Raw genomic sequence first — 13,518 nt, forward strand, 5'->3', positions numbered from 1 at the left:
AAAATAAATGTTCATTTTGGTTCTTAAAGAATAATGATGATAGTTCACTGTCTGTAGCTCTCAGCCTGTTCATTCCCACTCAAGACAAGAATCTTTTAACACATCAACAGTTTATTATTGTATAACTGTGTATTTGTTTTTAACTTTTAATTAAATCTAATTAAGGCTTCCTAAAACAGTTGTAGTTTTTATCAAACCTCAATAATATATTTGTCAGGAACTATTTTCATCCACGGCTGCAGAGTGCTGTGAATATTAATGTCACCTGGACGGTGTTTGTCAGATTCACTTTTTAAAGTTTCTCTCGTAATAGAAAAGTGATTCATTTTTTTCCGTCAGTGTTTCGTTAAGTTTGACTTTGCTGGTTTTACAAAATCGTTTCCCTCTGGATCTCGAACATTGCAGTCAATAATGTGAAAATATCTCTTCTACTGTGGCGGGAGAAAAGCTCCATCTCACCTGTTCTGTAAATAATAATTCACCTGTGTTTTAATCTTGTGACATCGTCACATAACAGTGACGACAAGCGGAAACTGATTCTCTCTGGAATTTTTCATCGGAACTTCTCTGTGAAATCAGTTTGACATTTTAATTGATCCAGTTGATGGATGATGACACACAAACACACAGTTCCTCAGCAGGCTGTGTGTGTGTGTGTGTGTGTGCGCGTGTATGTGTGTAATTTAACATTGTTGATGAGTTTATTGACACACTCCAGTTACATAATGATTCATGTCAAAATGAGTCCCTTCCATTGTTTTGTTGTACATGCACATGCACGCACAGACACACACACAAACGCAAGCGCACACACACACACACACACACACACACACACACACACACACACACACACACACACACACACACACACACACAAGCATCCCTGCAGCCAACCATAAAACAACATAACACCCTGTAGCAGCTCTATCCGTCCTGCTGGATCAGGTCTCTGGTTTTCTGCAGGTTGTGATCGATGGCTCCGTCTAAGAACTGAACCCAGGTCAGTTCTGACTCCCCACACACATGACTGGACCTGGGGGGGGGTGATAGAAACTGATGGGATCAGTTTTATCCGATCTGATGTTATCTGTGAATCTGTGAGATCATCTGACAGATTTACACACTACACCACCCATGTTTTCACTTTTCTCACTTTCACAACTGTTCCCAGGAAGGAAACTCGCCTCTGATCCACGTCAGCTCATCATCTGGATGTTTGACGTTTGTTTAATTTACAAAATGAATGCAATCAAATCTCAGCTCATCTCACCTGATGATCCCCAGCACCTTCTTCAACAGCGCTGCCAGTTTAGACACCTGTAGAGAAACACACCTTTATTTGCTTTTATTCTTTAGTTACATGCTTTTTTTAAACATTTATATATTTACATGTTTGATAACAACAACAACAACAACAACAACAACAATTCTGTTGCCTTCAGCTGCTGTAACTGATCAACTGTATTAAAACATAATATTTCATTAATAAAGTGATATAAGTGTATTAATACACTTCATCACTTCTTAGTTATTTTCTCCTGAATAAAACCTTTAGCGCCACAGATGCTAAATTAGCTTCAGAACTAAATAACTAAATAACTCATAATAACTCACTGTTTTAGACATTTTCACTGATGTTTTCTTAAGGAAGATTATTTATTGTAATTTCCTTGAAACTTTTTATGGTAAAGTTTTTATGTTAATTAGAGATATATATATTTATAAAATAAGGATCTTTTAATCATTTTTTGGCTGTAAAATCACAGTCAGTGGTTTTATTTCAGATATTTGCTGATATGATATTATGCTGACTTCAGGGTCTGAAACCTGTTTTTAGTCACAGCCTGTGATGTTTGTTGCGTACTTGATGTCATCACGCTGTTTCGTGTGTCGATTATTTCCTTCACTCAGTTTACCTGAATCGTTTCACAATTTCACTCTTTCATCATCAGAGACGAACTAGTCTGAGCTGATTCACCTGAGACCAGTTTGAGCAGCTTCAATGGACCAGGAAACGAAATGAATTACAACAAACCAGAAGTTTATAAAATATTAATCATTATTGATTTCATCATTAAGCAGTTTGATAGTGAGATCATCAGCTGCTCTATTAGAAAAAGACAATGGTCACATGACCCTTCCCACCCCATAATTTATCAATCAATAAAAATAATGCGGGAAGACACTAATAAAAAAGGATTCATGTTAAATCAGGGGGAGCTGCTCAGTTAGACGCACTCCAACAAAATATGGAAATGGCTCTGACACTGACTAATGAAAGTGTGTGTGTGTGTGTGTGTGTGTGTGTGTCTTACGTTGCTCTCCACCCCACTGTAGTCCATGGGCGGGTACAGACACAGAGCCAGATCATCAACACTGAGGAGAACAGAAACATCTTTTTTTCATGTCTGAGTTCATTCAGAAACTCAGTGTGAAAACTGATTTAGATAAAATAAGCTGACTGAGCTAAAGCTCAAGTTAAAGCTAAACTTAATATTAAAGTTAAACTTAAAGCTAAAGTTAAAGTTACGTCTAAAGTTAAAGCTAAAGATAAAGCTAAAGCTAAAATTAAAGTTAGAGCTAAAGCTAAAGTGAAAGTTGAAACTAAAATTAAAGTTAAAGTTAAAGCTAAAGTTTAAGATAAAGCTAAAGTTTAAGCTCAAGTTAAAGCTAAAGCTAAAGTTAAAGTTAAAACTAAAATTAAAGTTAAAGCTAAAGTTTAAGATAAAGCTAAAGTTTAAGCTCAAGTTTAAGCTAAAGCTAAAGTTAAAGTTAAAACTAAAATTAAAGTTAAAGCTAAAGTTAAAGCTAAAGTTTAAGCTAAAACTAAAGCTAAAGTTAAAGTTAAAACTAAAATTAAAGTTAAAGCTAAAGTTAAAGTTAAAGCTAAAGTTTAAGCTAAAGCTAAAGCTAAAGTTAAAGCTAAAACTAAAATTAAAGTTTAAGCTAAAGCTAAAGTTAACGTTAAAACTAAAATTAAAGCTAAAGTTAAAGTTAAAACTAAAATTAAAGTTAGAGCTAAAGATAAAGTTAAAGTTAGAGCTAAAGATAAAGTTAAAACTAAAATTAAAATTAAAGCTTAAGTTAAAGCTAAAGTTTAAGCTAAAGCTAAAGTTAAAGTTAAAACTAAAATTAAAGTTAAAGCTAAAGTTAAAGCTAAAGTTTAAGCTAAAGCTAAAGCTAAAGTTAAAGCTAAAACTAAAATTAAAGTTTAAGCTAAAGCTAAAGTTAACGTTAAAACTAAAATTAAAGTTAAAGCTAAAGTTTAAGATAAAGCTAAAGTTTAAGCTCAAGTTTAAGCTAAAGCTAAAGTTAAAGTTAAAACTAAAATTAAAGTTAAAGCTAAAGTTAAAGCTAAAGTTTAAGCTAAAACTAAAGCTAAAGTTAAAGTTAAAACTAAAATTAAAGTTAAAGCTAAAGTTAAAGTTAAAAGTAAAGTTTAAGCTAAAGCTAAAGCTAAAGTTAAAGCTAAAACTAAAATTAAGCTAAAGCTAAAGTTAACGTTAAAACTAAAATTAAAGCTAAAGTTAAAGTTAAAGTTAAAACTAAAATTAAAGTTAGAGCTAAAGCTAAAGTTAAAGTTAGAGCTAAAGATAAAGTTAAAACTAAAATTAAAGCTTAAGTTAAAGCTAAAGTTTAAGCTAAAGCTTAAATTTAAGCTAAAGTTAAAGTTAAAACTAAAATTAAAGTTAAAGCTAAAGTTAAAGCTAAAGTTTAAGCTAAAGCTAAAATTTAAGCTAAAGTTAAAGTCAAAACTAAAATTAAAGTTAAAGCTAAAGTTAAAGTTAAAGTTAAAGCTAAAGTTAAAGTTAAAACTAAAATTAAAGTTTAAGCTAAAGCTAAAGTTAACGTTAAAACTAAAATTAAAGCTAAAGTTAAAATTAAAGTTAAAACTAAAATTAAAGTTAGAGCTAAAGCTAAAGTTAAAACTAAAATTAAAATTAAAGCTAAAGTTAAAGCTAAAGTTTAAGCTAAAGCTAAAGTTAAAGTTAAAACTAAAATTAAAGTTTAAGCTAAAGTTAACATTAAAACTAAAATTAAAGTTAGAGCTAAAGCTAAAGTTAGAGTTAAAACTAAAATTAAAATTAAAGCTAAAGTTAAAGCTAAAGTTTAAGCTAAAGCTAAAGTTAAAGTTAAAACTAAAGTTAAAGTAAAAGCTAAAGTTAAAATTAAAGTTAAAGCTAAAGTTAAAGTTAAAGCTAAAGCTAAAGTTAAAGCTAAAGTTTAAGCTAAAGTTTAAGCTAAAGTTAAAGTAAAAGCTAAAGTTAAAGTTAAAGTTAAAGCTAAAGTTTAAGCTAAAGCTAAAGTTAAAGGTAAAACTAAAATTAAAGCTAAAGCTAAAATTAAAGTTAGAGCTATTTTTGGAATGAACATGGCGCCGTGTACCCGAGACAACGGGACAAGGTTTTTTTTTTTTTAATCAGACTTGATATTTGAAAATTAAACTGTGGAAACAGGTTCAGCAAAAACAAAGTGTGTGTGTGTGTGTGTGTGTGTGTTCCTACCCTGGGCTGATTTCCTTGCTAATGTCAGCCAGGTCATCGAGCTGGGACAGGTTCTGAGGCGTAGTAACGTTGCCGTTGGCTTTGATCGCTGATACCAGCTTCCTGAGGCATGCTGCAGACGCCTTCATCAGACCCTGGCACGGACCAATCACACGCCGGTCCTTGTCTGACCAGTACGTGTCCTGGTTGCCTCGAGGCTCGTCCCCGTCTTGGTCGTCGTCGAGGACGTCACTGAATGGGTCCTGGGCCTCAGATAAGGCCTGGGGGGAGGGGGGAGGGGGGGGTCAGTATGTGTGTGTGTGTGTGTGTGTGTGTGTGTGCGCGCACACCTGTTCAATTTCCTCGATGGCGTCTTTCACCACTCCGATCTGAGCAGACAGAACCAGCAGCACAGCAGCTTTATTATCTGTCAACAGACACGACTAATCAATAAACCTGTCAATCAACAGGAAGCACAAACCTGCAGTCTGAAGGAGCTGGTGATTGATCACTGAACATACATACTGTACATCCTGTATGATCAACATGTCCACAACCTCATTTACATCGTTAATGATTCCACCTTTAAAAGCAGCTTTTGTGCAGTAGAGCTGCAAATAAATATTATTTTCATATTTAATTATACTGATATTATTTTTCCAACTAATCAATTGTTAATCAAAAAACTCAAAACTGTAAAATGCTGATTTCTTCTTCTTCATGTCTTTAAACTTCAGTCGCTTCAACAAACAGAAACTTAGAGACATTTGTTTTAAAATGATAATGGAACAAACAACAGCAACAAACTTTATATTTTAATTAGAACAAAAATAATGAAACCTAATAATCTAATATATTACCTAATAAAACCATCCAAACCTCGCAGGATTTGGTTTCTCTGAGTGTTTTTACCTGAAATCTGCTTTATTTCTATTGGATCAGTCAGAAAACAGTCAGCCAATCAGAAGAGAGGCTCAGAGCCTCCTCTCTTCTGATTGGCTCACCGACCTGTTGTTACTAGAGCTCCAGAGAGAAGCCTGAGAGAGGAGATGTAAAACTACACTGAGATGGTTTTTATATCTTCTGATGGATCAACACTTCAAATAAAACACAGAAGAAGAAGAAAAGATGGAGCTTTAATGTGACTTTCTTTAAATTAAAGACCTTAAAGGTTTTTAATCGGACTTCTGGAATCATCTTTTTCTCATTTACTGTAATATTATTGTCTTTAAGATTAGTTTTTTATATTTTTGTTCCTGTACTGTTGAAAATTACTGTTTAGTTACTGTATTTTTCAATGCATGAAATCTGATGTGCAAATGAACAAAAACAAAACAACTGATTATTGAAGGTTCACATGTCTGACATGTCAGTGACGTGTTCAGACGTGAACTGTTGACTCCTGGTTTTAATAAAAAAAGTCCAAAGTAACAAGAAGTCACAAACAAACAGATTTACTTGGTTTGACTTTCAGAACTACAGCTCCACCTGCGGGCTGAGGTCAGAACTACAGCTCCACCTGCGGGCTGAGGTCAGAACTACAGCTGGTAGTTGCAGGTGTGTTGGTGCTGGACAAATCTGAGTTTATCTAACTCGTCTTTTTAATCCAGTCACTGACCTTGTGGTAACTGGGCGAACTGGTCGCAGGCTGACCACACACTTCCTGTTGATGTCAGCTGTTCCTGGCTCAGACTGAGGGGGGAAAAGCGGGATGAGAGGAGGGGGAGAAGGGGGAGGAGGATGAAAAGAAAACAGAGGAAGTGAGAGGAAATAATAATAAATAAATAAATAAATAAATAAACAAACAATAAATAAAAGAATAATTATCTAAATTTATCACAAATATAAAATACACAAAATGTATTCAGGACTCAGTAGATGCATCTTCTACAGCTGTGATGGTTCAGGTGTGTCATATTACAGTGGGTTAATAATTACAAATATGTATTTTGTAAATGTAATTAATTTGTCTGTTCACATGTTTTCACGTTGACATTGTCTTTGATCTAAAGAAGTCCTGAAAGGCCTTTTTTTGCGGAATTTATATTTTTTATACATATGTATTAATTTCTAACAAACAACAACTCACCGTAATGATCAATGTTAATTAAGACTCTTTAAATTTACTTTAATTCAAAGCTGTGAAACAATAAAACTTATATAACTTCAAAGGGGACGAATATTTTTTATCAGTACTGTACGAACAAAGCGTAACGCTACTGTGTTGTGTTAGCGTTACACATGACAACCGAACTTTCTAACATCAAAACCAAGGTTATCATTTAAGTCAAGCAGTTTAGTTAGTAGTAGTGGTTTAACAGTAAGTTTTTAACAGCACTGATGAAGTACATCACATAACAACATCACCATTATAATAATAATACATTTTATTTATATAGCGCTTTTCATAGTACACAAAATCACAGAAACATACTAGTTCACATACAGCAGTTCTGAGAGGGTGAGTTTTGATTAGGGACTTGAACATGGACAGATTGGTGCAGTCTCTGATGTGTTTGGGGAAAATATGAACTACAACTTATGATATCTTACATTAACTCTCTGAATAACGATTGTATGACTGTATGATTGTGTGGTTGTGTGACTGTTGTTTGTCTGACTGTATAGTTGTGTGACTGTATGATTGTGATTGTACCTCTGCAGGGGTGAGTTCAGTATCACCTCCACCAGCTGTGAAACTCCCTCCAGAACCTCGACGGTGGCGTCTCTGACGTGCCGCCTCAGACTGATGCCTGAGACAGAAACACAAGCCGAGGTCAAGACTCCGACAAAGACCTGATCCCCGTCTGTTCACATATAATGATGACGACGACTGAGTGGTGCTGCTTTTTTCATGTCGGCCTCAGAAACTAGAGATGCGTCATGTTTTTGTAATTTTGCTTCTGACCAGGAAAACCAATCCTTGTTCCACAGTTTTATGACCAAGAAATGTGTTCAGCTAATTTAGCTGCTAATGTGAATTTCAGATCATTTCTTTTTCCATCTTCCCCAAAGTACCTGTTTTCTGTCTGGGAAGAAGGAAAGGAGAAAATTAAATAAATAAATAAAGGAAATAAAAATCAATCAATAAATACTGGACATATTTTTTAATATTATTTTATAATATTTTTTATAATTTTTCTCTATTTCTCTATATATCCACATATATACGTTATCTTACGCAACATTATCTTACGCTAAGTTATCTTATCTTATGTTACGTTATGCTATGTTATCTTATGTTGTTATCTTTTTACATTATCTTATACTATGTTATCTTATGTTATCTCTTAATGTTCTTATATTATCTTTTTGCGTTATCGTATGCTGCGTTACCTTAAGTCACATCTTATGTTGTTATCTTTTTACATTCTTAAATTATGTTATCTTTTGTGCTAGCTTATGTCATGTTACGTCTTGTTATGTTATCACTTTCTTTGTCTTTATCTTGCTTCACACACACAAAAAAAAGATAATTTCATATTCCAGGTGAGTGTTCACTTGGTGCGTGTACAAAAAGTTGAAGTTCCCAAGATAAAATGTGATTCTTAGTTTTTAACTGCTGTAACTGAATCTTAGTGAATGAAATCAGGAGATCAGAGCTGATCCAGCCCTCGTGGTGACAGGGTGTTACCTTGGCTCTTAGGTAGCCAGTAATAGACTGTGGACAGGGTGAGGACACTCTTCATCATGGACTCTGACAACTTCTCTCCATCCTGCAGAGGACAGAGGAGAGAAACAAAGACGTCACAATTAAAACAGAAGATGGTTTCTTTACTTTCTGGCGCTGAAATGATCGGGGGGGGGGGGGGGGGGTGAACATCAGTTCTCTTAATGTTTCACACTCTTTAACTATCAGGTGCGGACCCGGTGTGTGTAGATCAGCTGTTTGCTTCTACCTGTTCAATGTGTATTTACCATTATTTAATAATCTGACCTGCTGTGACGGCAGCGGAGGTTTGGAGAAGGCCAGGCTGAGTTTAGTGGCTTCCTGAGACACGGCCTTCACTGCCTGGTCTGAGGACAGAGGAGACACTTACGTCACATTCAAATTTCATGATGATTTCATGTCTTTGTGCATGAAACAGGACAATGAATAGGTGGTAATAAATCTAAGGAGGGATCCGATATATTAAAAAAATGTTTGTGAAAAGTTTTTCATCAAGAAACAGAAATCTTGAGTTGGGGGTTATGACAAACTGAACTCAACTCAGAGTGTCCCAGAAGTTGGAGAGGTTGAACGCTCCATCTGACTCATTGGACTCTCCATCTGTGGTGGGAAACGAGACATTGGTTAGAAAACTCCTCAGAGTCAGAGTGAAACAGAAACGAAACCTCTTTCCCTTCACGACTAATTCTGTTAAATGACTGACATGAGAAGAAATTTATATCCAAAAAATCATAAAGCCACGTCTCAGAGTTTCTTATTAACTAACAAGAGCTGAAATAATTAGTCAAATAATCAATAAGGCTTCAACAATTTCACTTTGATCATTTTAATTTGAATAAAGAAACATCAGTAACAACATCATAGTACCACCCAGAGCTTTCTGCAGCTGATGTTGTTATTCAACAACAAATAATTAATAAATTTGACAAATTATTTGGTGTGAAATAACAACATCAGTCTGTAAAATGTCAAAACAGTGAGGAATGTCCATCAGAGTCACAGTAAGTATTCAAAGGTCTTACTTTGTCTGATCAACAGTCTAAACTCCAAAAATATTCAGTTTGCAGAGATTTAAAAAGGAGAAATGAAGCAAATTCACACATTCAAGACCTGGGCCAAATATGGCTTTTGTATGTATTATGTAATTGTCTGTATATTAACTTCAGTGGGGTTTTGTGCTGTTTTTTCATACTATAACTATTGTACATTTTATTTTATCATATCATATTTATATTTTTCCATTTTTATTGTAAATATTTAATTGTAATTTTTTGTATTTATATTTAAACTACCTGACCTGCAGTACCTGCTTTGCTTTATCTTCTTTATATCTTTTCTTCTTCTATGTTTATTATGATGAAGCAAAACACCAGAGCAAATTCCTCGTATGTGAAATCCTACCTGGCAACAACCCTGATTCTGATTGTTTGATTCTCAGGAATTGATTTGATTTAATTATGAGCTTGTGATGTCATGTTGTGCATTTTCTGTGCTGCTCTGTTTCCAACTGGACAACAGTTGGGTTGGGTGATGTGGAACTCTATCAATTAGTTTACTGATATTTCACCACACTGTTAACACTGTAGCAGCTATCCCTTTCAATATTTTTTATTGTCTACAAGGTCAATTTGGGCATATCATGATTTATGCATCAAGTGATGAAGTTTCTTGATTTGACATGTACTTATTTCATTTGATTAAACAAAAGCAGACATTTCAATCTGATTATTCAATCTGGTAAATAGATTCTTATTTGTTTACTATACAAGACCATATATGACTACATATTCTCTGACATTCACTCAAACTTTAAAAACAAAACAGTTTAAAAACAGTTTATGAAATCGTTTAAAAAGGTGTGGATTCAGTTTGTGTTGAGCTGTTACGAACATGTGTTAGATATTTAAGCTAAAGCTTTAACGCTGTCATGTCTAAGTGTGGTGGTGTTTTATCTGAACCTGGCCCGATGCGGTCTAGAGGCGAAAAATGAAATTTCTCTGTCATCTTTTTTGCATTTTAACAAATATAATAGAGGTTTTTACAAATCAACCGAATCGGAAGCTAACTTCAGCCTCGTCTGTCACACTGAGTGTTTATGTCGGACACATGTCACACAGACTTCAGAGGAAAGTGTGATAGTAATGTTGCTAACAGTTAAGCTAGCAGTTTAGCTAATAATGAACGGTAATAACACCACAGCATAAAAACATTAACGTTTGACACTGAATCTCACATTAAGAACAAAAAACCATAGCAAAGACAACGAGCCCTGGTGACATCAAAACAAACCTAGCTTTAGTTCATGCTAACATTAGCTTGACACGCTAGCATGCGTGTAGCTTCGCTATCTATTCCCGCTGCGTCACGTCTCTAACGTCACATTTACCTCTGACTCGGTCTCTGACGCAGTGGATGGAGTTCAGCAGGTTCCGTAAAGACAAAGAAACGTTTCCAGCACAGTTATCAGCGGCCATGGCACCAAAGTTTTTCACACAGCGACATTCACGCGTGTTGTGGAACCACAACAGGGACAGGAAGTTGAGCTGGGGACACTATTTCAGGAAGGACAAGTCAGTCGGAAAAGATAAAAGGCGACACGTTGAAACACGTTAGTGACATCTGGTGGTTGAATCGAAGTTCTGCGAGTAAAAAGGTGGTAAACTGCTTGTTTTCAGAGGTGAGATGTGTCTTTTAAAGATGTCCCATAACACACAAACAAAATAAATACATAAATAAAAAATAATAATAACAGTACCACTAAGAAACACTTTGAATTATTTATTTATAATTCTTTCAAAACCCAATTAAATATTTGTTTATTATGATTTATTGTCTGATGATTATCTTTATGCAAATTTAATTGTGCCTGTTCAGCTGACTGACCGAGGTTAGGCTAACAATTAAATGACTGTACAGGTGAACAATGTCTTTATTTTCCCCATAAACACCAAATTACATAAGAGGAAATGTTTAAGAAATTGTCGCTTGTAAAAATCAACATTCATTTTTGTGCACTTTTTATTTGTTACTATAGTTTTGTTCTTCCGTTTCTAATATTTCTTATGTGATTTATGTATTTATTTATTTATTTGTTGTAGTTTCTCTTTTTATTTCATTCTATTTTATTGCCTGTTGTCCTGAAATAATTTAATCTTGAATTTCTAATGTAAAAAATCATGTAAATTTGGGGGGGTTTTTTTGTGAGGTGCTAAGTAAAGTTAATTATTGTTACTTATCATGGCCTTTTGTATTATCAAATTCCAGCCCAACATCCATAGTATATCATTAAAAGTAATTAATATTGGCTTTAGTATTGATACACAATGTAGCAGGTAATTAGCCAAACAAGTTTACAATTATCTCTCAATAGCAGAAACTGACACGTTTCTGCTATTTTTCATTGTCAGTGTTGTATAAAGGTTCATATGTTGAGATTATTATTCCACATCCTGTTTATTGGTTATTGGCTTGGTTTCACATCTTCTTCAATTCTGATGCACCACCAGAGTGTATGTTTGTCAGTGGACTCAGACACCAGTAGGGGGCAGTATTGACCTCTCTGGAACATGTTGGATTCCTCTCAACAGATACTCCTGTGGGCTCCCACCTTGATGACACAGTCAGAGTCATCACAGTATCACTTTGATTCATCGATGGACTGAACAGAGAAGAACAGGAGAGTTCAGTCAACAGAGAATGTTTTATAAAACATTTGTTTTCACTTTTACACTAATGAGTTTTTAAAAAGAAAATCTACTTTTAATGTTGTAAAAAAATAAAACATGAAAACTTCCATGAATGTTTTTAAAGGTAGTGCATAGTGTTCACATTTCCCACTCACAAAAATAATTATAACAGTAGTAAATAGCTAACAGCAGTACTCCTGCAGGTTTGTTGTCACGGTGACGTATGTGCAGATTTATTTCTCTCTAAGAAACTTCAGTTTGTTGTTTTTACATGTCTGTTTCTGAAAGAGGTTGGTGAGCTCTAAAGGCGCAGTGGATGATTTTCAAGAGCCAGGGTTTCTGTTCCTTCCTGTTTCCAGTCTTTACGCTAAACTAAGCTAAGCTAAGCTAAGCTAATCACCTGCTGGGAGAGACACTCAACAGAGCGCTACGACTAGCACAGGAAAGGGTCATGTGACTGATGGAGAGAGATGAGAGTGAGGAGAAGCTAGTTTACAACTGCTCTGCTAGCTTGTCCACAACAACTGTCCTTGGAAAATTACATAAAAACTCCAGTTTTTTCTAGTTTTAACAAATTATGCAAAGAATTTCAAAAAACTATATCAGGAGAGAAACAGACTTTAACAAGCTAACCTCCCTTTAAAATATGACATTACAGTGGTATGAAAAAGTTTAGGCACCCCTGACAATTTCCATTATTTTCATTTATAAATCATTGGGTGTTTGGATCAGCAATTTCATTTTGATCAATCAAATAACTGATGGACACAGCAATATTTCAGGAGTGAAATGAGGTTTATTGGATTAACAGAAAATGTGCAATATGCATCAAAACAAAATTAAACAGGTGCATAAATTTGGGCACCCCAACAGAAAAATCACATCGATATTCAGTCGAGCCTCCTTTTGCAAAGATACCAGCCTGTAGACGCTTCCTATAGCCTCTAATGAGTGTCTGGATTCTGGATGAAGGTATTTTGGACCATTCCTCTTTACAAAACATCTCCAGTTCAGTTAGGTTTGATGGTTGCCGAGCATGGACAGTCCGCTTCAAATCATCCCCTGGATTTTCAATGATGTTCAGGTCTGGGGACTGGGATGGCCATTCCAGAACATTGTACTTGTTCCTCTGCATGAATGCCTCAGTAGATTTTGAGCAGTGTTTTGAGTCGTCGTCTTGTTGAAATATCCAGCCCCGGCGTAACTTCAGCTTTGTGACCGACTCTTGAACATTATTCTCAAGAATCTGCTGATATTGAGTGGAATCCATGCGACCCTCAACTTTAACAAGCTTCCCAGTACCGGCACTGGCCACACAGCCCCACTGCATGATGGGACCTGCACCAAATTTTACTGTAGCAAGTGTTTTTCTTGGAATGCTGTGTTCTTTCGCCGCCATGCATAACGCCCCTTGTTATGACCAAATAACTCAATCTTTGTTTCATCAGTCCACAGCACCTTGTTCCAAAACGAAGCTGGCTTGTCCAAATGTGCTTTTGCAAACCTCAAGCGACTCTGTTTGTGGCGTGTTTGCAGAAAAGGCTTCTTCCGCATCACTCTCCCATACAGCTTCTCCTTGTGCAAGGTGCGCTGAGTTGTTGAACGATGCACAGTGACACCATCTGCAGCACGATGATGTTGTAGGTCTTTGGAGGTGGTCTGTGGGTCGTCTCTG

General features: G+C 35.3%; 1 protein-coding gene across 1 annotated transcript; it reads right to left on the reverse strand.

The window, feature by feature from the left end:
* Positions 1–837: 837 nt before the first annotated feature.
* ccndbp1 (cyclin D1 binding protein 1) lies at positions 838–10,692 on the reverse strand. Its single transcript, XM_022758708.1, has 11 exons — positions 10,544–10,692; positions 8,698–8,757; positions 8,425–8,504; positions 8,122–8,203; positions 7,144–7,240; positions 6,106–6,179; positions 4,838–4,914; positions 4,509–4,768; positions 2,319–2,379; positions 1,274–1,320; positions 838–1,036 (listed from the first exon to the last, which is right to left on the reverse strand). Exons 1-11 carry the CDS (start codon positions 10,629–10,631, stop codon positions 928–930), a joined length of 1,035 nt encoding a protein of 344 aa, XP_022614429.1. The 5' UTR covers positions 10,632–10,692; the 3' UTR covers positions 838–927.
* Positions 10,693–13,518: the final 2,826 nt, after the last annotated feature.

This window comes from Seriola dumerili, unplaced genomic scaffold (assembly GCF_002260705.1).
Source record: "Seriola dumerili isolate Sdu_G_001 unplaced genomic scaffold, Sdu_1.0 BDQW01000306.1, whole genome shotgun sequence".
NCBI lineage: Eukaryota > Metazoa > Chordata > Actinopteri > Carangiformes > Carangidae > Seriola > Seriola dumerili.

Excerpts from the sequence above, each read along its gene's own strand:
- ccndbp1 (XM_022758708.1), bottom strand. The coding sequence starts at position 10,631 with ATGGCCGCTGATAACTGTGCTGGAAACGTTTCTTTGTCTTTACGGAAC. Across the intron at positions 8,204-8,424 it reads CTCCGCTGCCGTCACAGCAG|GATGGAGAGAAGTTGTCAGA; the intron begins GTCAGATTATTA and ends TGTCCTCTGCAG. Across the intron at positions 6,180-7,143 it reads CTGAACTCACCCCTGCAGAG|TCTGAGCCAGGAACAGCTGA; the intron begins GTACAATCACAA and ends TTCCCCCCTCAG.